The sequence below is a fragment of the Bombus flavifrons genome, chromosome 7 (assembly GCF_040668555.2).
Source record: "Bombus flavifrons isolate JBK064 chromosome 7, iyBomFlav1_principal, whole genome shotgun sequence".
NCBI classification, from domain to species: domain Eukaryota; kingdom Metazoa; phylum Arthropoda; class Insecta; order Hymenoptera; family Apidae; genus Bombus; species Bombus flavifrons.
In genome coordinates, this window is record NC_138448.1 from 12,213,273 (window position 1) to 12,239,860 (window position 26,588).

The window sequence follows — 26,588 nt, forward strand, 5'->3', positions numbered from 1 at the left end:
GCGAAATTATTGGACAATCTGACAATAACGGTCAAACATAAGTATATATATCCTATTTTATATTCAAACGAGGCTCATTATTCCGCTGCGATTTAATTATATTGTGACACGTGGCAAACACGGGATTTACCATTATTACCTTTTTCATACACGAGAAGCTCCATGGAACGTCGAAAATCGTAGCGGCTGGTTCGAAATCGAACTGCTTGCATTAAATTCGTCATCTGAAATAAAATTATCTATCGCAGAGAAGAAATAAAATTCATAGAAAAATTCATAGAAATAACGTGCTCGATAAAATATATTTGCCCGTTGGAAGAGAATAAACGTGCGAAATCGATAACGATACGCGCACCAGACGAGATAAAGTAGCAGACACGCGACGATGCTCTGCTCGTTTTCACGGCGCGGTGTCTCTCGAGCGTTGGCACGTGAATTTGCCATTCCGTTAGCGACGATTCCATGTAAACTGAGTTACATTATCCGCGGAAATGTGTCAGCAGTTTTCTTGGGCCTCGGCCAAGATGTTTGTCTTCGCGCAGAAGGAAGACGTCGCGGGCTTCGTGACAACCGTGCAAAATCCAACGAAGAAATTTTTCGAACGAAGAAACGTGCGTGACTGGACGTTCTCGATCCCCTGGACAATTGTCTTTTCAAAGATCACGCATCCGAACGCAACGATCGAATTTACACGATCACCGTAATGCGCTAAGCTTTCCGTGATTTTTCGATAACTCGCTTTTGCACAGCGAAGTTCAATTCACGAGGCTTTGACGTTAAAGAAATCGCTTCTGAAACTTAATAACGGAAGTGGACGTTTCAAGAGAAAATCTGATATAGTTCGTTTCATAAATTTTATTTTATCGATGGAATTGTTTGATCTGGGATTTAAAGGATTGACTTGACCATATTTGCCACGAGAAAAGTCTCAATTTGTTGGAAATTCTACTCTTCGTAGTTACAATGTCCTATATAGTATTTTTCACTTTTCAAGACACGTTGTTGAAGAATCAGAGATCATCTTTTAAGTAAAATAATTTAACTTAATTAATAGAATGGTAGATAGGGCATTTTAACTAAGGAGAGTTCTTTTTGCAGATTTTCTGTTCAGTATTATTATTATTAGCATTTAGCTGAATCGGTCTGCTGGATTCTTATTTCCTTGTAATTTGCATATTTCCTAGTACAGTGACAAATTCTTGAGAAAGCAGCGCGCTATATGATTGACTACCTTCGATGCATCATTTTTCAGGAAGAAGCAAGGCTAATTTAGAAACTGTCATCACTGGAGTATCGCAGAATCATCGAATAAAATGTTACGATAGAGTCTCTCCTTCTTAATGCGGAATTACAACGAAGGAAGGAGTTTACTTTTCGCACATTTTCCGTCGTTAAAGCTTCATCTTGATTACGTTTTAACCTTCCTCGCAGTTTCAAAGGGAAAGCAACTACTGAGGAAGAAAAAGCGTGTTCATTATCATTCGAAGAAAAAAGACACAGCGATAGTTGTGTCAGAAACAGAGTCGTAAAAAAAGAAGCACAAAGCTTCGTTGTATAATTTCCACCCTATGGAAGGTATTCTGAAACGACGCCATGCTCAATATAATTAATACTGTTCGCGTCTCGATCCAGTCCAGATTCTTAAAATAAAAAGGACAGACCTCCACGGTGGTAAATTCAGCAGGATTTTCGGCACGTAAACTGGAAGAAACTTGCTTCTCCCTCCTGGCTGGGAAAGTTGTCCGGAGAAGTTTCCTCTCACGATAGCCACAGAGAAATGTTTCTCGAGTCCACGAGCTGACATTCTAAAAATGAAGTCGTCCACGAGACCTCCTCTTCCTTCTCGGTTCTCTTCCGATGTAGATCTCGTGGAAGTCCTCCATGGTGACCGATGACGATAGCCGGGCGACGGTTACGTAACAGCGAAACGCTTGATAAATGCGAGTTTATTTCAATCCTCTTTGCGTAGGAAGTGGTCAGGGTCGACGTCCACTAACCCAGATAAAGCGACTTTGCTTTTCTGTATGGTATCTTCGGTACTCCAGAGGGTGTCAGAAGGAGGCGACGTTCCTTGTCTCTGTTCGATTCACGAGCCAACGTTTCTCTTTGCCCAGCTTTCTACGTTCTTACTCTGCTGGCTGGACGCCCTACTCGTCTCTTTTGCCTGGCTTCATGACTCGACTGCGCGCGATCGAACTACTCTGTCCCTGTATTATACGCTCGGTCTTTCATTAATTCTGCCCGTTTCCCCAACTGTAAAACGCCTCGCTCGTAGTCAAGGCACCTTGTCTTCCTTCTTGAATGCAAGCGCGCCTGTTTAAATTTCGGCAAGAAAACGTTAGGACAGAGGCGAATTAGCTTAAGTTCTACAACGTTTGTTTGTGAATTATTGGTGCAGATTACGTGGAGATGTTGTGCCTTTTGCAAGAAAACGAGGGTGGATTCTTTGAGCTTTTAGCTAGTTTATTTAGCTCATTCTTCCGTGAAGGGTGGAACAGGCGACCTCTGTGATCGAGCTTTCTCTCCTTTTTATAGTGGTAGACGCTTTTATCTTTTTTATCGCTATCATTCTTCCTTGCTTTGTGTTGGTAATAGGTTCATTACATCTAATTACTAACCTATGCTTATGATATTATGAATACACGTGTTAAGATAATTTTTCGAATATATTAAGAAAAATTTTAAGGTTCCTTCATTTCCAAATTAAAATGGACCTTTTCTTAGTTGTACTGCAGCCTTTGACGACGCTCGATCGTCTCTTGAAACAAAATAAGTGAAGGACCTGGAAATTCGTTTTTATTGGCGGGATTTGCGTTTGTCGACATATTCACGATATGGTCAAGTCAGTCGAGTAGGTACCTTGGATGAAACGTGGCTCAATAAGCCGCCTGGTACTTTGAATATCAAGACTCCTCGAATGCCCTTTGATAGTTAAGAGAGTCCCTTTTTCTGCTTTGATCCTGTGCTTCAAACGGTTCAGGATCAAACGTAGTCTGTTTTAACGGAGGACTTAGGCTCTTGAAGATTTATCGGGCGTAAGTGGGCAATAAGTACCTAGGAGATACAAGATCGATTCCTGGAAGAATAATTTACAAAATCGTTAAAGCTTTTAACCAAAAAAAAAGAAGAAAAAGAAAAAATAGTAACCTCTATTCTTAATATTCTTTAACAAATAGAGAATATATTTTGCAAAAACCTAGGTAAGAAGCATATTTTAAAGTTTAGAAATTCAGTTATTTATACAAAACAGACTATTAACAGAAATGTAATTACTGTGAACTTTCGTCGTATCTACTTGTTTCACACTAATTTCACTCTCACTCGTTTCAAGTCAAATACAGTAGATTACACACACAATCAACAGTAGCACGTATAGAGACTCAAGTAGCTATAAAAATGTAACGATTTATCTCTCACACTTAAACTTACATAACTAATATAAAAATATCGTTCTTAAGTCACAATTTCGCATAAAGCAGCTTCTTTACATTGTACTTTCTCTTGTACCTATCAAATCAACTCCGCCAATACTTACGTTTTCGTCCACATTATCCAGCAACGCTTTCTTCCCCAAACAACTTTACCCCCTATGTTACCCCATTGTCTCAGACATTAAAACACCTTGAACCGTGGTTGGTTTAATTCGCAGCTTGGTCAGGGTCGACGTCGCGAGAGAGTCCAGTAACCCACATAATACAGTCGACTTAGGTTGTTCCTGTCAGGGTATCTTCGGCCCATGAAGCAAAGGGGCTAAAGATTCCGTGCGTTGCGTGCGCGCCAGCCTCCCCTTTCGCTTCACGTCGCGCCGCGTATCCACCCTGTCGTCCCTCTTTCTCGCACGGCCACCCCTCGAAAGCCATCCACCACCTCCTCCGATAGCGGTCCGCGCACTCGTCCGGGGGTGGTAGATCGTCCTGGCGCAGCCAGTGCCCGCGCGTCTTTCGCGATCGTCGGACCGCGCGTACTAAAAACGGGGAGGTGTTCTCGATCGCGTGTCTGTTCGACCCTCGAGAATCGGATGTATTCACGAAGGTGTGCGTAGCTTTGTTTCGGGACCAGGAAAATTAATATACCAAGTGTTACAAGAGTGTTTATGGAGAGAGTTGGAGGGAGATCGACGAAGGGGTTGAAGTGGCTGTGGCGGAGAATTCTAGGCGTGTTCTAATTAATAAATCTCGAGGCTGAAACTCATAGAAGGCATAAGTCGGAACGGTTATTTTATTTCATGTATTTTAATGTATTTTACGAAAATGTGATGTATCAGAGGATGAATGGTGAACATGAGGGCACAATGAAGTTTGCTCGTCGATTAGGCGTCACAGATTAAACACCAAGTGAATAATATTTAGCTCCAAGTATCTCGAATATTTGAAAGATATCGCGCATCGGTTGCCCGTGTACCGATTACCGAACGTTATCGCTTTCCGATGGAAACTGTTATAATGTACGAGCGTTAAGGAAAGTCCTGCGAGATCTGAGAATTTTCGTGCCGATCCGCCGACCCGCTATGACAACCCGCAGGACAACGAGAATTCGCTGCAGATAATACTCAGCTACGATTATCGGGATGAACATATCCGATGATCACGTACGACGAGGACGATAACGACCGGTGTAACTGGCCTATCGTATTGGATCGACGTGATTCGATGGTACCATCTCGCGTTAACGAGAAAGAATTGACTAGATCGTCCTGATAAAATTACTTTGCCTCCCTCTTTCTCACCCTGTGGTTCGTTGCGAATCAGATTTCCGGCCTGACATCCGATCGTGGAGCTTCGATTCCGGCGTGAAGCATGCTACGCAGGACAAGCCTCGTGCAGTGAAGGTTGAAACGCGAGTGTCTAGTGGTTCAAAGCGTCGACAGGGTGCTTCCGTAGCAAGGTAGACGGCCGAGTGAAGCGAGGACTCGTTACCTGGCTTAGATGAATATTTGACGGTGTCTGGCGCAAAGGGGAGAAATGTGAGTACTCGCGTATAACCGTTTGCAGACAAACATATTCACGATGGTTTTTCGTGGTTTTTGCAAAGTTTCGACAAGAACTTAAGGATAGAAATGAGGAGAACGTAGGCAATTTATGAACAAAAGGGATTCTACGCTGGCCTTGAACCAAAGGCAATTTGTTTACTCGACGTTCGAAGCGATACTCTTTTTATTTTTTTCCGAACCGCTAGTAATCCAGGTGTCGATGTGTGATCGACGACTAACTATGCGTTAGTGCCATCAGTCGCGATTATCGATAGTTTTTCACGCGACGATCAGCGGTATTAGCCATGTTCGTGGTTTATGTACAGCTTCGGCTGAAACGCAGAGATACGCGTGAATTTCCAATGGTTTCCGACCGGTTAGGATTAATGGTCAATGAACCAGCCTCCCACCCTCTTTCCCTTCTCTTATCGCCTTCCTCTACTCGTCATTTTCATCGTCGTTTTCATGCAGATACAATTTCCGTTGGCAAAGTTTAATAAGACCTCCGCGAACGTTTTCGATAAGCACGATCGTTTGCAAAACTTCGATTTCTAGCGAAACGAGTTCGCTCAAGTTTCAATATGAATGTCGTTTATGTATCGATTTAGACGTTGACGGCGTTGAACGTTTTTCAATCGACGAGTCGATAGGCGTTCGTCGGTGCGCACGATTTGCAAAACAAACTGGATCGTAATTATAATTCATGGTTGATGGTGCCATGCTGTCTCTGGAAATTCGACGCTTGGCTTCCACTAGTAAAATAACTGTTATTGTTAACATTATAACGAGATAATCATATGTATAAATTGACGCACGATCGATGTTTAGCAATTCGCAGATATTTCTCATGCCTTTGACGAAGCTCGAGAATCTTCCGCTTTCAACTTAGGCGACCTCGACACGCAAGCTACGTATATATATCTTTGGTAAATTTCTGGTCACTACCACCGAAGCAATCTGCGCGACTATTTACGAACAGGGTTGAATCGTTTCGAAATCGATTTCGGGTCAAAGGCACGGTACGAATGGAACCATTGCTCTAACTACGTTTCGTCTAATTTAATTACATCCAACGAATGCTTTAAGCGCGTAGCTACTGTTCAACGTCTCTATCTGTAGATTAGCCTTACTTTTCTCAGAAAATTCATTATGAATCACGATGGTTGCACGGCCCTTTTCTCTCGCGGAGAATTAGTTTCGAAATTATTCGAAAACCATCCACTCTGCTAACCAATCCCTCTTCGCGCAATTCCGCTCGAATTACGATATTGTGTTACGGAATTTTGTTCGCGAGTACAGGATCACGTGTCGAATGTGAATCGAATTAAATACCAAAGACTTGTAAAATGGCCCTCCAAAAATATAAAACAAAATCGTAGAACACGCGTTCCATGGCGTTGTGATGGCATGTTCATTTCGTATGAACAAACGAGCGTGTTCGAACCGCACGATAGGAATGTAGTCTTTTTAACTTGTTTGCTCTCTCCTTCCTTCTCTCTCTTTCTTTCTCTCTATCTCTCTGTCTGTCTGTCTGTCTGTCTGTCTTTCTCCCTCTCGCGACAATTTCTCGGGCTTCCACGCAAGCAAAATGGGTTTCGCCGAGGACGAGACACCCGAAGAATAACGACAATTACCGTGCAACCGTGCTACGACGTTTCCAACTTTGCTTTCGTTTCGACAGTTTTAGAACTTCCTCCATCTGTATCTCGCTAGCCGCGACTTTTGCTCGCCAGCCTTGCCAGATATGGTTTTTCACATTCTTCCGGAAAATATGTACTTTTCAAATATGTACGATAGAAGTTAATTGAAATATACTTCACTTTTGAAAGATTTCCATGTCTCCTCTGAAGAATTGTATTCGATCGTTGTTAGAATTTCAAGAATCAGGAAACGGATGACAATTACAATTGGAATGAACATCTATATCGTCAGCGGAAAGTACGCGGATAATTTATAGTCTCGCCTGTCAATAAATTAATGCCAGAATCTATTAACTAGGTTCGGCTCGAAATGGAATTATCGAATGGAACTATTTTATTATCCCTTCTGACTTTGTATTTAGTGCGTACTGTAAATTAGCACAATTGCATTTGCGTTTCACGTGAAGGGATTGTGGTGCCTATAGTTGCCTGAAAAGAATCGCTTACTGTAGCTAAAGTACATTTTCTATTATAATTAAATTCTAATATTTAATTATGCAACGATACAATCGTTCTTTTCAACGAGCCTATATATATACAATACACTCGTACCTATAACAAAAGAAGGACGAAATTAATATACTTATTAAGCGTTCTATTTAACGAATATTTATATATAATTTTCTATATAATCAAGGAATTAATCTATGTCACTGAAACGCTGCGTCACTCGAAAAGCTCAGTCCATATTCCATTATAAATTTTATGCATTGCACATCAAGTTCCATTTCTCTCTCAATATATACATATCTCCATTCTTCGCTTTCTCTTTCATGCCTCTAAATCCGAAACAATATCATAATATGAAAATAATTAAAATTCCGAACAGATCTGAAACGGAGAAGAGAAGAAAAGTGATCGTGTCAGAAACGAGACGATCGACAAAAGGATATACAATTCCGTGGAAGCTTTCGAGGTGATACAACGAGTCGAGCAAGTGCATGTAACGTGTAGTCGAGTTTCGTAGCGACGACGATAAAGTTCACCGATCACGAGGATCGCTTACATAATAACTTTTGCGATTTCTCACTCCTTTTGTATCTGTCGATGACGCCCTGGAGATCTCGGAATTCTTCTGTCGGAATAACTTTAGTTTTGTTACAAAGCAAAAGAATATTGAAGTGCATGTTGATTAAGAAGAAAATTCTGTTTCTAACAAAGAATTTTTCAGTAGCAATATTAATTAAACCTTCTTGTACCTTCCTTTTCCTTGCGAGAAGGTCACATGTTATATCCTGAAACTGTTTATTACGTCAGTAATTCCCTGGATTCTTTATTTTACGAGCGAGAATTGCATAAGCCGGATGATGCTAATAAACTGCTTCGCAACAAAATTAATTAAACCATCTCCTCCGCCTTTTTTTGCCCGGACGCCTTTGATAACGAAAGCCTCGTCTCATCGTTGCTCCTCCTTTCCTTGCCTTATCTCTTTTTCATGTCCACTTTTTTCAACCTAGCGCAAAACACAAGGACGATGAACCGTTACAATGTATCGTTACAGCTTACTGTCCGATCTTCGTTTACGAATCACTGCTTCGCTAGGTTAATTCTATGCGGAAGTAAAACGTTAAGCGAGCAACAAAAGAATATCGAAGTTTTTCTTAATCTTCATTCACCATTTCGAATCAAAAGTACCTTAGCTACATCTCCTCGAAACGTACACAAAGGAAGTTAACTTTACGCTCCTCGATGCTGTTCAGCGTTTTTTTTTTTTTTTTTTTTCTTTTTATCAAGGGAAACCATTAAACGTGATTTTTTAGTTGCATTAAAAGGCTGTATTGAAAATCGTATATCAGGAAGGTTACAAAATATTAATGTCGAGGGGGAAACGTTAAGTAGACAGGTGTCTGGCAGCTGCCCAACACATATCTGTTAAGATACATTTTTATTTCCGAGAAATCGTACGTTACAACCCTCGGAAATGGCAAGACCGTAGAACCAATACGTTCTCATGGATTTGAAAAAATTCAATTGCTTTCTCGTTATTTTTCCCTGTCAGTCGAAGAATACTTTACGCGGTAGTCTTCGAAAATAAAAGGAACGTTTTTTACGTACAATATCCACTGATAATAACAAGAATGAAACTGAGAGTTGTAAGACAACGATCGAACTCGCCGAGTTTCTTCGTTAACGTTGACAAACTTTCAACCCCCTCGATGAAATCCGATGGTAATTGGCGCAATCTTACTGCGTGATTTGCTGATCCGGAAGGAATGGGTCCGGCAAATATTTCGGATGATCACTGTTCGTCAGAGCGAGCCGATCAAATTTTCTAAATTACTATGAGCGATTTTATTTACCGGTGTCGCGTGTTCTAACAAATGGTGATGGATTATCGATCGATTGAATTCACGAGCGACCAGAAATAAAACCGCAATAAATGATCGATTTCGTCGTTTACGTCGATCGTCGACGAAGCGTAATCCTCGGGCCTCTGCTATTTCGTCGGTAATATTCACTGGGATACACCATGAAAAATCGCTAAAAAGAAGGAAATGACTCCGGTGGGTAAATGTCAGCGAGTGAGTCGTAAACCACGTGAAGTTTCGCGATGGCTGATAAAATCTAGCCGAATAGAGACAGAGGAATCACCGTGAGGGAAGATAATGGCGGAGTTGACGTTTCTAAGGAAAAAGAAGAATGGAGAATAGGAAAACAAGGGCGATTCGGAGACAGACACGTAATCAAGCGGCGCGCTTAAGGCCGGCCGTGGAGAAACGGCAAACAAACACGGCTAGGGGCAAAGTTACCCATCGCTAAATTGGGTTAGCTTAAATCCGTTTAGGTTAACTCTAATAGCGGAAGCGTGAGCTGCATGTGGCAACGACACCGAGCTCAGTACTCTGCCATGAAGGCCCTTTTATACGCTCGGTGCGTTTCTATCGATCAACGCTGATCAGAGGAATCGAACAGCTGCGAGATTTTTATCCAGAGATGATCTTACGTGACGTAGTCCGATGGTTTCCATGATCGAGACCGTGTAGACGTGATATATTAAAGTTCGAAATGTAATTGTATCTCGAATGACAGCTGCAAGACACTTTATCGAAATATTCGACAGATACGTTGAAGAAATTTCTTCTAAAAGTGTCAAGTCTCTCTGCAGACAAGTTCATTTTGTGATCTCAAAATGTCGAGGTGGAAACGTTATGTACAGTAGGTAGGCGCAAGACTTCTAAACCATAGACGATACTGATCTTATAACGATAACTGTATTTGAGAAAGTATTTCTACTTGCTTTATACTTTATATCTACTTTGTTATATAGAAATGAATCTTCAGAAATTCTTTACAGTGTTATTTGTCTGTTGTTTTTCCTGCTTTCTTAATTGTTTATAGATATTTCGATAAATTCTCCGATTAAATTAATTTTTTAACTGAAAACTTTCTAAGAAGTGACAACAAATTTAAAACAACGTTAAGCATCATTATATTCATTTAAAAGCACAAAACATCTCCATTTCTTAAATGGTTCAAGATCCTCGCACAGCATTGTAACTAGAAGTAAATATCACGAAGATACAAATTTAAAATTAAAACAAATTCCTTCTAAAATGTGCAAAAAAATGTAGCAGAACATGAGCTGGAGAACAATTCAAATCATGTTGCTGTTTTGCCTCGGAATATCAATATCGTTAGGATACACGTAATGTATTACATTACGTTTATTTATTATTAATAAACTTATTTTGCGACAGGAATAACAGCTAATTTCTAATTATCATATCGGAATATAAAAGAATTAATTCATGAATTCTATCGTGTCGAAATCGCGTATCCTCGCGGCTGTTCGTGTTTGCGGAAACGACTGAATATACAGGGTGGTTGGTAACTGGTGGTACAAGCGGAAAGGGGGTGATTCTACGCGAAAAGTCGAAAATATAGAATAAAAATTCTTTTTTTAATTTCTTTTGTTTTTTTAAATTTTTTTTAAATCTACAGTGAGATCCGTTATAACGAGACATGATAAAGTGCACGCGTACCGAGCGAAAATTCAAAGTCGATTTTCTCGAAAACAAAGCCTCAAACGAAAAATTTTTATTCTTTATTTTCGACTTCTTTTTTCGCGGTGAATCACCCCCTTTCCGTTTGTACCACCAGTTACCAACCACCCTGTATAACTATTATTGTTAGCATAATTAAGCGTTCTGTTGGCACAGATTACATTTCACTGTTAACAACAAGACGCAGCAAGAGGACCGTGAGTTTAAACAAACGATAAATCCCTCCATTATCTCGCCGTAGATATAACAACAGTTAACCTTAATAACGGCGGCGAAGCGTTTTCAATTACGTCAGGACAAGAGTACTTTTCCTATGGTCATTAAAACACTTTCAACGAAGCCTTTACGTTGGCCATTAGACGAATTATACAGGTTTGCTCGTTTTACATCGAACCGAACGCAATTATAATTGTTAATTGACACGTACCGAGTACATTCTCGCGATATTCGCGCGCCATTTTCATCGATAACTATCCCTACACGTGTCGCACGTTTGCAAATTGCACGCGTAATCGCGTTAACGTTTCACTTGACCTGCATGCAAATGAACCATGCACGGTCCACGTGACTTTTACGCCGCATGTGTACCACGCAACTTTTTACGTTATACGCTTCCATTGTGATTAACGCCTAAGCGATTTAATTCGAGAAGATGGAAGCTCGTTTGCAATATAAACACCAAATGGCTGATTCCCGAATGGGAAAGAAGTCCCATTAGATTTGTTCATTGTATAACTATCCTATTAAACATCGTACTCTATTATTCTCGAATACACGTAGAAAAATAAGTGTTGCGAGAATTTCAAAGATTCAGTTATAGAAAGGAAGTACCTAGTCGCTTTCAATAACGACTCCCCCCCCCCCCCCCGCCCCGATAATCTAGATTCTTCGATAGAATTGCATAATCCTTCTTTCGCTAAAACGTATCCGCTGAATCATGAAATATATCTTCAAACAAACAAAAAAAAAAAAAAAAGAGAAAAGAAACGACGAGGAGGAATTTCTGGAAAGTTCAATTACCAGAAGATATTGCTCGACCACTTCCAACGAAAACGCCACTCAAACAAAACCGACCTTTTCCCAACGAATCAAATCGAACGGAACTCGCTAGTGACAATATCGCTTCAGGAACGTTTTGTATCGCATCGAGTTGTGTTGTTTTTTCGAGCGTGAATTCAATTGACGCGTCGTTGCTCAAAGATGCATATAGTGATTTATGCTTGTAGCTTACACACACTGAGAAGCTTTCTATTAAACTGATGGCGCGCATTAGGTCTCATCGACAAACTTGTACACATGCAGAAGATGGAGGTAAAGTTCATACGTGATGTCCGCGAAATTATACCGGATAGCCAATGATATCCGAGCGGTCTGGCCTGCATGATTCTACCAACATGATTCCCTGCGTGCACCTGGTCTCCCTTTCGCATAATGACGGATCATATGTACACACGGCGATGCGGCCACCATTGAACGCTTCCAAAGAAACTTACCGATGTTTTTCGATAATCGATACCTACCTAATGAGAACGCCGGCTCGTCTGACATTGCTTCCTCGTTTTCCCGAAATTCTGCCCACTTTATGTAGGATTCGCGTTCTTTAATATCTCGGAATGAAAAGCAGATCGATAAAAAGTTGATATTGATGACATGGACAGTACAGCTGTTTGTACAGTTGGAATTAATGGAAATATTCGTATTGGTAGATAATACGCAGAGAAAATAAATTATTGGTAAATTATAGATTCGTAAGCTGATATTTCAAATGGAAAATTTAAAAGTACAAAGGTGCACTGAATACGCATAATATGCAAATATATTTAAGATATTCAAACTGCATTCGTTGCGTCTATCGAATAGGTGAAACAAGTTTCTGTCTAGGGCCTAATTTTTTAAGAAAGACTGTAGAAATTTGAATGTATACTCGCAGTCCAATTATTAGGAATTTAGAACAAATAACTTAAAATAACTGGAACAAGTGAATTTCATTTTCAATAGAATATCTTGTATCGTTTCAGGTGTGGACAATGAAGGTCCTCTGAGGATTTGCATGGATGTGCGCGGCGAGGCTCCAACAATGTGCGGTTGCGTGTTAAAGTGTTCGTGAATAATCCTAGTTTTCGTGTATTCATATGGTTCTTTCGGCTGCTGGTATCGCATTCTGCCCCGAAACGGAGTACGCAAGAACGATGTCATAGTGAGGTGCGAGTTGAGCTTACGTCGAGCACAATGGCACTTTTGTTCGCCATCATTGTCATCCTGGTCACCACTGCCATGTCACTGCCGCCGGTCATCAGAATCGGTAAGTCGAATCGATGGCTACATTTTTTAAACGTGTTATCAATATCGACAAAATTAAAAATTACCGAAAAAAATTGAAAATTAGTTGGCGAATGTTCGTCTCGTGCAAATTTAAATAAATGCAAATTTACGTAATCCTTGTGTATCGCGTTAATTAGATATAAATCCTGAGAGATTTTTCGAGATTTACGCTCCTCTATAATTGACAGGAACGAAATAATTTACAATATACGTGTTGCGATGATTGGTCGCGAGATTGGGACGAATTTTATACGATTATCTATGTATTCGACACGGTTACGCGGGTAAGAATGTTGTGGTGAGTAATTAAATTTATCTCGCGGCACCTTTTTCACGGTGGGTTCTGCTCGTTAGGAGCGAACGTAGGGAAAACAAAGAGAAGGAAAAAAATAAGGAAGAGAGAAGGAACGAGAAAAGAGAGAATGTTCCACGGTGAACATTTATTGAATGGGTCGAAGTTAATCTTTGATAGACGGATTGGAAGTAAACGAGTTTTAATTACTTCTACGACTAATTAACGAGCACGAGATTCTTTTCTCTTGTGCCGTACTTTTGATCCACGAAAATTTCGCACGGTGGCTGACGAAGGTACACATCTTCGCTCTGATACACAAAATTTAACAGCCTGACTAATTAACCGCCTCGCGAGTTAATTTAGCCCCTAGTAGTGCTGCGGGTGCGGGTCTACGTGTTGCTTCGATACACATATGCACTCATATATGCCTTTTCACCCGCTCTGAAGACTGTTTAACCAACGAATTAATCTTGAAATATACATCTCGACGCGAGTAGAAAATTCATCAATCGCAAATATATGTATAATACATCCACACACAACGTTATATCCGAAATTTGCCCCTGGACTTCCACGCCCGTTTTGTTATAATCTCTAGAATTGCCTTTAGCTTCCTGCTCCGCGTGCATTTATCAATTAATATACCCACTCAACTGATTAGTTACCCAATGTGGAAAGCTAGGTAAAAGCTTTTTCAGGAACAGAGATCCTGATTTGCTTGCCGCATACGAAGCGGTCAGGTAGCAAGCAAACGATTCTCTTACAATGTGATTCATCCTTTAAACCGAGTACCTCTTACCGGTTAAGTCGCTTCCATGATCTCTAAGAGCTTGCCCGCTCAGGGGAAAGTTTCCATAATGGAGGACGTAACTCCTACGAAACAGGACACTGAAAAATTTAACTCGCTGGCTGGCCGCTACGTGACCGCACTCTCGAGCGTACGTTCTGCGACAGAGAGAATCAGGGAGGACCCCGCAAGGTGACTACAGAGGATCGAATCTCACCTGTTACCGGGATAGTGCGACTTCATCAGTCCACCCTCCTTGCTATTCCGCGCACAGCTTCGACGAGAGGACCGTGCATCCGAAAACGTCGCTCCTCAGAGGTACACACGCTCACCCCTGACCATCGTCGCGTCCTGGCCACGCGACCAAAACTTTCCTCTCGATGTAATTGCACGAATTTCAACGCGGTGAACCGCCCCGGGGAAACTTAGCCGCAATTTGAACCATACTATGTTGACGAGAGAGGCCAGACCGTGATTAAGGGGGTGCCAGCGTGGAGAAATGTAGAAATGGGGTTGCTGGAGTATTCTAATCATAGGAAGGATGGAATTTTAGGGAAATTCTGATTTGATTAATTCAATTTGGAAGAAATTAAGATAAGAGAGACTCTACAGAATAGTGCAGCAAAGTATTCGAATACTTTCGAAGACCAGAGAAGACAAACACGATTAATCACGTTTTTCGTTTTATCGAGACTGTGTCTTTTTACTCAATTTTCAAATTATATATTTTTACCAGCCTTCTTTTTTTTTTATAAAATTTAGTGAATTTTTATATGTCGTGCCTATGTCAATTTTATGTTAACGAATATTTCGTAATATTTTATATGCAAGTTTTCTATGATAAGTGTTCAGGTATCTACGTGGGCTACTCGAAATAGGGAAATTTCGGGATTAATTAATTAATTTGAAATAGCTCAGCTTCTGATCAAAGGGGAAGATTTCAAGGTAATATGAACATAGACCTGATATACAAGATACCTATGAACTAATGTACATTTATGCTATACAATGCTAAGACTACTAGCTATTGTCACTATTGCAACATCCAGTATTATGGATTTGGGTACTGCAGAATACAATTCCAATATTAACAGTAATTAAAACTGGACATTAATTAGTACTGGGTGCATAGAAATTGTGTGTTTGATTTTACTATTCTGATATAATATAGCGAAAACTATAATTTTTATTAATAAATTATTTTTTGAGCCAACTTTGTATAGTAATTAATCCTATAATTAATCTCACAAATAAACAAAAAGCATTTCCCCTAAAATGCATGGTACAAAGAAAGACGTAGCAACGATTTTAAACTAATAAACTAGTTTTAACTAAGATAAAAGTTTAAACTAAACGCAATTAGGCCGTAGTTATCTTGGCAAAGAGTTAATAACATTTTCTCTAAGAAGTATCGCAAGTAAATAGGATTTCCTCCTTATTCGACTAGAGTAATCAGCTCGACGCTGATGTACGATCTCGGGGAAACAGTTTCTTCCAGCGGAGACAACATCGATCTTTTGATACATTGTCATTCGTGCACAAGCTTCGGGAATTCTATTCCCTCTCTAGCCGTCAAGTTGGAGGCGAATCTTATTCAGGATCTCGATGAGAAACAGCGGAACACTGTCGTGTTGTACCTGAAAAAGCTCATTCTCCACACGAATCGTGTGAATAGCTCATCGTGATTCAACACGCGATACTTGCTTCGATATCGCATGACTTTCGTCGATGTCTCGAAACGTTTGATTCTTCGAGGAAAACTCACAGAATCAAAATTTCACGTGACCAGTCATTGCTCGAAGCGAATGTGAATTTCTTAAGATTTAAAGATCTTACGTTTTCAGTTTGCTTTCAACTGATTTACCGAGACGATGGAATATATGTACTAATTCTCTGTTTAATAATTATCTCTTAAAAGTCTATCAGAGAATAGACTTCTTTTTGAAAACATCAAGTGAGAAAGATTCGTGAACAGATTTATCCATACCAACCATTATATATTTCTAGCGTAAAATAACATTATTTCCAAGTAAACCTCAAACGACATTTTTGTATCCAACATTTTCTCATCGTTTTGATGTTCAGAACTGACTCTATAAATATCCCAAACATATTTTATGATATCCTGTGTAATACGCAGCGCCGGGTAAAAGCTTCGTCACATAGATCTGTGGAACCGTGTCACGTAGAACGAAAAGGGGCGAGCTTTCGCCTTCCATCCCCGGACGACGTTCGCGAGGCACGTTCCGCAAATATAAGTTGGTGAATTTCCGACGAGCACTCCCGCGACTTTAATTACCCTCGCGGCCGTGCGAATCAGTCGAGTTGCTGGCATTAGATTCGCGGATCGATATCGTTAACGACGAAGATGCGACGCGTCATCCTCTCTTTCCGACCACTCACGGAAGGTCTTTTCGAGAGGAGGCAGGGGGTCGCGGGTCGAAAAATGCACTCCTCCGTTAAGCCTGTGGATCTCTTCCTTCCTGCTGAATATTCCACGTCGTAAAATAAACCCTAATGAAGTCCGGAACGAAGGCGCATCGCTGTGGTGCTAACAGTATTAAAGATTTATAACTCGACTACCGACTACGGGGAATTATAATGTGCTTAGAAGCTCTACGAAGGTGTGGTTGCTCAGTGTCAGAGAAGAAGCCGGTATTCTATGACGATCTTGCCGTATTTCCAACCAAGAAGCTCTGCTTTATGGGAGCATGGCTGGGTCGAAGGGTACAATTTAATTAGATGTATCTTTTTTAGAATCGAAGTACGTGTCACGACTCTCCTAAGTTTATAATCTAAGTATATTTCTGAGCGTTCAAATATTTAGTTTATTGTAAGTACTGTTCGCCTTAGGACAACGGAAGTGTTGGAACTTAATTGTTGTTTAAGCGTTCGTAATCTTATTCTCTTAGGGTTAAGGACTAAACTTTGGCAACTGTATGGACTTTATGGGAACGAACATTTTGAAGCTTTTGGTTAACAGGTCCAGTAGTGATCTGCACTGAACATCTCATTTGGTGCAATGACTATAAAATGAAACAGAATCATGAAAATCTTTCTAGAATCATCTTCTATACGCAATTACAACGTACCTTGCAATCTTTTATGGATCAAAGCTTTTTTTTTACGATAATATTTTTGTAATTTTCTAACCATCAAGGAGCACAATTCATTTAACAGATATGACACATATACTACGTACATCATCGATGACATACCAATGACAAATCACATGAAATCAGTGCAACACGGAACATGTTAAAATCGTCGATCGAAGGATCGAGAATCGAAGTGGTTCGAATCTGTTAATTCATGCAAAGAGCGAGATGATTACTCGAGTAGTCGATAAAGCATCTTTATCTGTGCGAACGGCAAGGCGTCTCCATTAAAGTTTCGCGAAAATTGCTTGGAACGAGGCACTTAGATTTTATCATTCGGTTAAGTAGTTTTCTCGTGGCTCTGAAATTTAGTTCGTCCTTCTATCGTTATCCTACTCATTCAGATTTCTCTTCCTTTGAATCTAGCTGCTTCTCGATAATCGCGTAATACCCCGACGACGCTATCGAACTGTCTGCTATTTACGAGTATTTGACCCGTTTCTCTGCGATTGTGTTACGTGAAAGTCGAATGAAAAGAAATAAATAAATATATCGAACGGCGATATTCGATTGAGCAGATGGAGTTTAAGCCGATTGTTTATTTTCATGTTTATTCGAGCGTTTACACCAAAACTACGCGATATTACTCTATTATTGATTGGAGTTTGTTTTAACTTTGGAATTTACACAATCGCCGATCGGTGGATTGCATATTTTCTATCGAAATTAAGTTTCACGTTTGTATACTTTTGTCTGGTTGTACACGTGCTTTTGGACACGACGAAAAATAGAATAGTTCGTAACAAAAGCTACGTAGATATCGACAATCGACAAGATTCGGATGCTGTTCCAGAGTCGGATAAAATCAATTTTGTAGCATATGTTCGACTATGAAACGCGTTGCGTGTGCTTTCCGAGAGGAGGAAATTATTCGTAATAACACCTTTCACTGGAACTTCCAGCCAACAGTTCGTGCGTTCCGCCTTAACGATATCTTATTCTCTTGACAATCCCTGAATACCAGCGATCCGGTACAAAAGAAATAATGATAAATGTCACGGGAAAAGTCTCAGGTATGGAAAATGATCGGTCGACTATTCGCGTTCCGCGAGATTCTTATCTCGACCGACGAATAACTCTATAAATATCCCGAAGACCGGGTCTAATTCCGTAACGTATTGTATAAAACGCAAGGCGAAAAGCAAAACCGCGAAACAAAAACCATGAGACCAGTTAAATCTTGCGAAATCCATTAAATCGCTCCTCGACTTTTACATAGATATCAGCGAAATAGTCGAGAGATTAAAAACGATTCAAGACATCGTTTTGAGTCTAGATAAAAGGTGTAAAAAGCGTGGAGCGCGATCATCAAAAAATTCCTCTTACTTCTCCAGTGTCCACGTGACACTGGAAGAGAGAAAAAACGGGCACACGATAAACAGCCACTCGCAGGTTCCATGAAACCACTTCATTCTAGGCGAGTGCTCGAGACAATGCGTCGTCACTTGCCTGGCATACACGGCTCCAAAGAACGCGCCTCGCCAACGAGATAATTCATCCGGGCGAGATTGCAATTCCCGTTCGAACCGACGCGCTCCGTTCCAGCGAAGTGGCCGTAATTGCGAGTGCAATCGCGCGACTGCGTTGCCTCGTGAAATTTATGCGTCCCCTTTCAGCGTCCACGCGAGCCATATCAAACTGAACGCTTTATTTCGTGCGTCGACGACGAGTCAACTTAGAGCAGAGATAGCTGCCAAGACAAGGCAAAAGCTCCAGAGTATCCTTGGCTTTTAGTTCATAGGAGTTGCGACTTACGACGCATATAAAGAGCGTCTAGGGAACGCTCCGTTGTTCCGAGATCGTCAACGACCAAGCCACTCGTTTTCCCACCTTCGAAACAAATTACTAAAGAAACGCCCGTTATTTGTTGCGAAAAGTGACCAGTCGATGAGGTTGTTTCTTTTAGCTGATGAATTTTAGCCAGCTGGAGAATGTTGAACGCAAGTTCGATCGGGGAATTTTATTTGTCTTTATTGGAAAATGCTCCCCTTCCCAACAGAACATATTGACTGAACGAGAAGGTAGGACGGTGGTTTGATTGGTTTCGTGTTTTTCGGCGGAAATGAGAACCCGACCAGATTTTGTGTTGCGGGAATGGACAGCCAATTAATTTAATCCTTTAACTATTATTGAAACTATGTACAGAAGAACATGAAATTCAATCTGTTCTGCCCGACCATCGATTCATCTATGTAAGCCCCAACCACTTCCATAACGTTTAACCGAAATCATTCCTAGTCCTTGTAAATCCAAGGCTTTACAACAGCTCGCCTCGTGACAGTTAAACAGCCACCCCTCACGGTGCCATGAATAATTCAATTTTTAACCCAGAATCCGTTAATCGAACGCGATACCTTTCATGCAAATGGCAGGAACTTCGCTGCACGTCCCTCCCGGTCGCTCCGAACCGTTCGTCCGTCAAACTTCTACTCGTTAGAACGTCCACTTCGTGTGTTCTCTCAGTCGTGTGTTACACAGGCTCACGAAAGCATTCGAACAGTCGTAGTCATCTCCTACGAATACATCACGTGCGTAACACGAAACATTTTGAAATTTCATCTGTATTGTTATCACGACAATTGATTAACATGATTATATTGATAAAGTGTCAAACAAATTCAAAGTTATATATATTACACCTCACAAAGGTATTTGAATCGACTGTCTATTATATATTAATAAACCTCTCAACATTTAATGGGATCTAATTTAATAATATAATATAATTTAATATAATCATGACAGTCGAGTCCCGTTACACTGCTAATGAAATTTCGATATGCTTAACGAATCACATAAAACGTACACATAAAATCGTTGTATGGTTAGTGTCCAAATACTTTGGTGAGGCAGTGTACGTGTTTGCTTCGAAGTATTCATTCGATGTGTTAGATTCGGCGCGGCAGCGTGGCGTGTTCGCTTTTAGTCGAGTACTCGCTTTCGCCTGGCAGCACACATACATCGAGGACACATGCACCTAGCCGATTTCACGTGCATACGTATGTCCGCACCCAACGCGACACCGACCATGGTGGACTGGGTGGGGAGGGAAGGGCGCGCTGGGTGAACAGGGTGAGCTCGCGCGCGAAACGCTGAGTTGCAATATCGGAATTCCTAGTAGGTAAGCATCGACACGGGCCTTGATCCAGATTGCGCACAGAGCCGAGTATCGCCGTGACTCGTACGCCAACCTGAAAGAGAAAGAGAAAGAAATCATGTTGAGGCGGTTTTTCAAACGACTGCCTCGTATTTTTCAAGAGCCTTCTGATTCAATGGTGATGCGCCTTCCAGTTTGCCCGGAACTCGCCTCGAATCAACGAGTACACTTTTCCTCTTGCCATCACACTCCTTGTACTCTTCCGGTTTTGCCTGACTTTCTCGTCGAAACCGTTTTTTCTTTTTTTCGGCTGAATACGCGTGAAACGACGAGCACGTTTGTGTCAATGTTTCATGAGGACGCTTGAATGGTCTGTTTGGATATATGGATAGTCTCTGTTTTCATACTGATTTCAAAGGATAATAAGGGATTCTGGAGTATTGCGCGGGACATCTTATTTCGTAATTAGAACGCAAGTGATTTCTATCAGAATTAATTAATTTGGATTTGGAAAATTTGTATGACACGATCAAGCAGATTCAATACACTTCCATGGTGAAATGTTTTGAAACTTTCTAAATATTTATAAGCTAATTTATATAGTAACCTCCTTTCTTTTCTCTATATTTGTCGACGACGGTAATAACATTAATTTTCCATTTCTTCAAGAGTACCATATGTATACTAATATTTGACAACCAGGAAACTTCCCATCTGTAGTTGACTCAATTTTCGTTCAATCTTATGAACCGGCCTTATTAAGAATATTACATTCATACGTGCAAAAGCAAAATTGCGACGAGGCTTACGCGCTAAATAAATTGTAACAAAGCTTACGCGGGCATATTCAATTAATGCGCGCAAACACTCTCTTTTCTCTTAATCCTCTTGGAATTTCACCGCAGGAAACAATTTTGTTCGCAATGTTCCGCGGAACTGATACAGCCTGAACAATAAGCGCAACGCTTACAACCTAGCAAAAGCGATCCTGGGCGAAATTATCAAAGCAAATGCGTATAAATTCAGGGATCCTCGAGAGAAGGGGGATGGAAGAGAGAGATAGAAAAAGAGAGGGAGAGGACACCAGGAAGAGAACATTTGAAAAAAAAAAAATACGAGCTTTCAACGGGACGACAAGGAGGATGTTCGTTTATCAACAAACAGAATTCGTATAACTCGCATATAAAAAACGTTGCGACGATTTATTTCGTCGAAAAATATTCATATATATTTGTCTCGGTAAATAATACATGTTATATCGTGTAACCTACAAACAATGTAGCGATTTATCGGGTTGGCTACCACTGCTATTTACATACAAATTTGTTTGGCCGAGCATGTGCGAGTTAGATAACGCGTCCTATAATAAATATCATCTAAGTGATATTAGATTGAAAATCTGTGATGCGTGTCTCTTCTCGATCACCGCTGATATATTTTAGAATTAGCAGGATAGTAAAAAAGCAACCAATTTCTGAATAATTTTTTATAGAAATTCTATAGATTTTTGTAGATTTTAAAGAAATGTTAAAGAAAATTTTCGATTAAATCGACTCGTTACGCCTTAATTAGATATTCTACATGCTATATAGTTATCTAAAAATCCAAAATGTCCATTAAAATTAATATCGTTTCTTTACTTTTCGTTTAAGTATCAGAACTTGTTCCTATTTTCATAACAAAAATTGTTCTCCCCATAAAACTGTATTTCTGTTTGCCTTCAGCTTGTTGAAACTGTCTGTTTTCGCATCTGAAGCACAGCGTCGCCGGCTGGGATATAACGAGTCGATATCGTGCGTCGTTCAATGCAACGATCGCACTTCGAGCGACTCTAGATTACTCGCGCGAAGTCGTAGCTAAGAACGGTGCTCGGAACTCGGCGAAGAATTCTCATATCGACGCGACGCGACGGTACAGTACAGGGGGTTTGAAGAATTTTTCGAATTGATCGCGCTGTTATGCGTTCCACGCAAGGAATTTCGGCACTCTCGCGTTCCATCGTTCGCCTTGGTTCGTTAGGCGAGATAATAAGGACAGAGATTATCAGACAACTGTGCGAGTTCTTTTGGGATTTCCTTTCTCTGTGAACGTTCGTCATAACGAGATGAACGAGACGAGACGAGACGAGACGTCGCGTCGCGTTGTATTTCGACGTGCGCGCACACGTAGTGAGTTCGTCATGCTGAAAACTGAGGGACCGTTTCTAAGAGAGGGATTTCTAAGGGAAATCTCCTAGCGCTCGTTTAGATCATGGTAGCGTAAACGAAATTGTTCCGCGATATTATTCAAAGCGTGAGTTTAATTAAATTTACTTAAACTTATTCACGATCCTTTTTCTATAATCCGTAGAATAAATTTTTAAATAACTCGACACGTCGCTTGGACATTGTGCAAGGAAAGATATGGAAATATTTGGAAAAACCTAAAAACGGAGGTTTAGATTATACTTTTTTCTTGTACAAATAGCGATAATTTATATCCCGACGGAATATCCGCGATACGTGCTCTAACGGTGGTCATAGTCAGGCATCGTGTTTTAACGCCATGACCCCTTGGAAAAGCGAAGCGATTTATTCGAGACGCAGACCCAACTGGCGCCTCGAAATTCCGACGACGATCCGCTTATTTCATCAAGAATTCAATAAGAGAAATTTTTTATACGGAAGGGTATGAAATATTTCGCCAGGTTTGAAAAGGGTGGTTGAACATGACTTCTTCTATCGTGTATTGATACGTTCGAGATACCATTTTCATCCTGCTATTAGAATTTCTACGATTCCTATATGTATAAAAAGAAAACTTCGTTTCGTGAAAGCCCAATGTATCAGTAGATTCTTTTACTGAAAGTTTCATACGACTTTACTACACTCTTGTAATCTCAGAATTCTTAAAGCATTTTGTACAAAAAAAAGAAACTTTGTTTCTTGAAAAATCTGCGTATCCCTCCTTTGGGTAGCGAAGGCTTCATACAGTTCTATTAAACATTTTTCTACAGTTTCTAAGACGTTTTTCACGAGAATAAAATTTCAATCTTACAAGAAGAAAGTATCGTGCAATTCTATCATAACCATATAAGTTTGCTACGATTCAAAGAATCTTTTTATGAGAATAAAACTTCGTTTCCCCTAAAATCGACGTAACACTCGATGAAAATTCCATAAAATGCTACCACGATCCCATAATCTTCCCAACAAACTCTATGTCTTTTCATAAATCACAAGCAAGTGATCGTACGATGTCACGATATCTATCTGCACCCAAGTGGGAAAGCTTTAATGGAGAAATTCTATCATCGATACGTGAGTAGTGCGTTCCTGTAAAAAGGAGCCAGCCGAGGCAGAGGGGATCACCCAATCGTCAAATATTTGGCGATCGACGTCGAGCAATATTTTCCCTCGACTATACGCCGAGATTCCTGGTTAATCGATCCCTTTTTCATCCCATAAACGCGTACACGTACATGCGTAGGAGGTCGAGTTGATCGAACGACGTAACCTATTAAAAAGAGGAGAAACGATGAAAACGTCCCACGAGATAAAATATCGGAGCGAGTAGCTGCGATCCGAGTCAACGAGCTTATCCAGATGCGATTGAACGTAATCCTGCTACGAGACAAATGATGTCTCTTGCGGGAGACATATCTGCCTGCCTAGAACTCCGGCTATCACATTGACGGAAGTCAAAGAATAGTCGTAGAAGTGGAGTTAATCGCTCCAATGCATACTTTGCATACTTTGTACGTATGAGATAGTAATTTGAGTTTTACAATAATATTTTGGAAATTAATATTAGCTCTTTCATTCAGAGAATTCTTTAATACAATTTTTTCAGGAAGCTTCTGTTTCAGATAAAAGTACGTAAATAGGATAAGAGGATCATGGAATAGAAAATGGGAATTATGAATTGAAAATACACTTGGTATATATGTATGAAATACTGGATAGATATAAATGTAATCATTGGTGTATAAACAGCATACACAACATAGGCTTTCAACTAAATTAAATATAACGCAATTGCTCGCCCACAATTCCTTTCTCAATTCCACATTAATGCCTGTGTAAATCCTTCTGTTGTTCTACAACCTTCCTTGTTTACGTGTTCAATGCAAATCTCCAACAGGGTCGAAATTGATTCGCGCTTGCTGATTTAGAACCGAAGATACATAGGAGTAAACATCCGGATACTAAACAAGGGTAGATAAATTTCATTGAGAAATGCTTCTTTAAAGCGGACGATCTGACACTAGGAAAGTTTCTGTCTGGGAACCTTTTAATTGGATTGGTTTTACTACTTAACAAATGAATTTCGTGAATTATTCTTCGTAAAATTGACGTACTTAGCGCGCAATTAGGGACGGCCGTCAGTCAAATTAAGCAGCAAATTTAAAATGAAAATCGTCGTAATGATCAACTTGCATCCCTGTCTACGACCGAGATAGGAGAAAGACAGATATTCTCGATTAAATTTTTAATTCCGAACGATTTCCTCTTAATACCGAACATCGTTTGCTTTAATCCATCTCGGGGAAAATTGGACTCGTAATTATCTGAGCTTGTTTTAACATAAAAATGTGAACTGATTGTGAAAATACAAGGAAAATATTTTTATCAGGAAAAAACTCAAGAAATTTAAGCTATGATATTACAAATATTTGTTTTAGTACGTTACAATATTAAGATTCAGAAAATATAGAAAAATATCGAGAAAATCACGAATAATAATAGAGAAAATCCTTGGAACATGAATAAACCGCGATGAAGCCATCAACAAGCTGGTCCCTGTGTCCACTTCTTGAACGTAAACGATACGGGTCGACAACGTATAGATATATCGCGTTACATTGTGAGCGAATAGCGCCGACAATGCGATCGAAAAGCACAGAAGCTGGGATTTCCACCGAAGGGGCAGGGTTAGCAGGCTGATATTGTCGGGCGGGGTGTGGAACAAGTAGTCATTTCGGCGATGAGATCAGCCTGTCGAACCCTGCGCCGTGTTTTATTTGTTCGATTGGTCGAGCGTCCTGCGAGAGAATCCTTTTCCCGTGTTCCACGTGGTTACGTAGCACTCTGCAATCCAGAGGGCTGTAGACAGTCTGGACTTCGTTAAATCCCTAACACATGTAGCAAAAGGACACCGGATTATCATGTGACTATTCATTTTCGTTTTCGATAGTCCGTATAATATTTGAAACAAGATTCTAGAAAAGAAAAGAACATATATTTAATAACAAAAATTCGCCGTTTTTAATCTTTTTGCTACAGTAATATCAACTGAATAAAATTACTATAAAAATTATTATACGTATACAGAGTTGCTTGATCTACTGTACTGCAGGGATACTGGGTTGCATGCAGATTCCTGTTTGTCAAATATGAAATAAAATGATGAAAAGTATATTTAATAAAAGAAATTCCAACTCTCTGAAACTATGTTTCTCTGAGGATTCACGGAGGATTCTCTTGCTTCTGAATCACATACACGATACACATTCCTGCCATATGCTGCCTAATCTCTATATGACACCATGCACAGCTATTTTCACAGTAGGAACACAATGTGTGTTAGAATAGATACAAGCGCAAAACGTGTAAATGAAACAATTACTGAACGTGTGTTCACTGAATATGTAGCAATATAGTTTACATGACCATACTACCTAACCATGAAAAAAAACTGTGTTTATTAAACAAATAATAAAACTAAATCAAAGATACAAAAAAATTAGTTTTACACTCTTTCGTAGTTACCGTCTTCTTTCATAACTGAACAGTATGTATAGTGGAGTTTATTCCCAGTACATATCTGTAGGCCAATATAGTTTTTGAACGACGACCGAAGCAAAGTTAGTAGCGCGAAAGTTAATGAAGCATCTAGCGTAGCAACTTGCAACAACAAACATAAATTCTAGAAATAGTCAAAGTTTATCCTAGACAATCCTCATTGTCTTCGGAGTTTCCTCCCGTGTCACTCAGGAATGTTCGTACCTTCCAGACGATTAACCCTGTACTTCCTCTCGAGTTAGCGTCTCTAGGTCGGTTTCCTTCCTGAGATCACAAAACCGACTAAACATCGTCGTACGCCGATTGTATTATCTCTCACCGCTTCAAAGCAATCCTCATCGTGTTTGTCGCAAGAAGTTTCGTCGGTCATGGACTCGCGGTCTTCGCACGTCTCTGATACACCGACGTCATTATGCGAGATTAGAAGTCAATTATAGAGTTGGCGCAGGTTCGTTCGACTGGTAAGAACCGGC

The 26,588-nt window shown here is 40.2% G+C and overlaps 1 protein-coding gene across 2 annotated transcripts in view; it reads left to right on the forward strand.

The window, feature by feature from the left end:
* The first annotated feature begins 3,916 nt into the window (after positions 1–3,916).
* Positions 3,917–26,588, forward strand: part of LOC138181531 (glutamate receptor ionotropic, kainate 2) — a 152,286-nt gene continuing 129,614 nt past the window's right edge. The window contains exons 1-2 of one of the 2 annotated variants that reach the window (XM_069116379.1): positions 3,917–4,963; positions 12,692–12,975. In XM_069116379.1, the coding sequence (XP_068972480.1) occupies positions 12,903–12,975 (73 nt within the window). In that variant the 5' untranslated portion in view covers positions 3,917–4,963; positions 12,692–12,902. The remainder of the gene's footprint in view (positions 4,964–12,691; positions 12,976–26,588) is intronic. The other variant, XM_069116378.1, reaches the window with a different exon arrangement.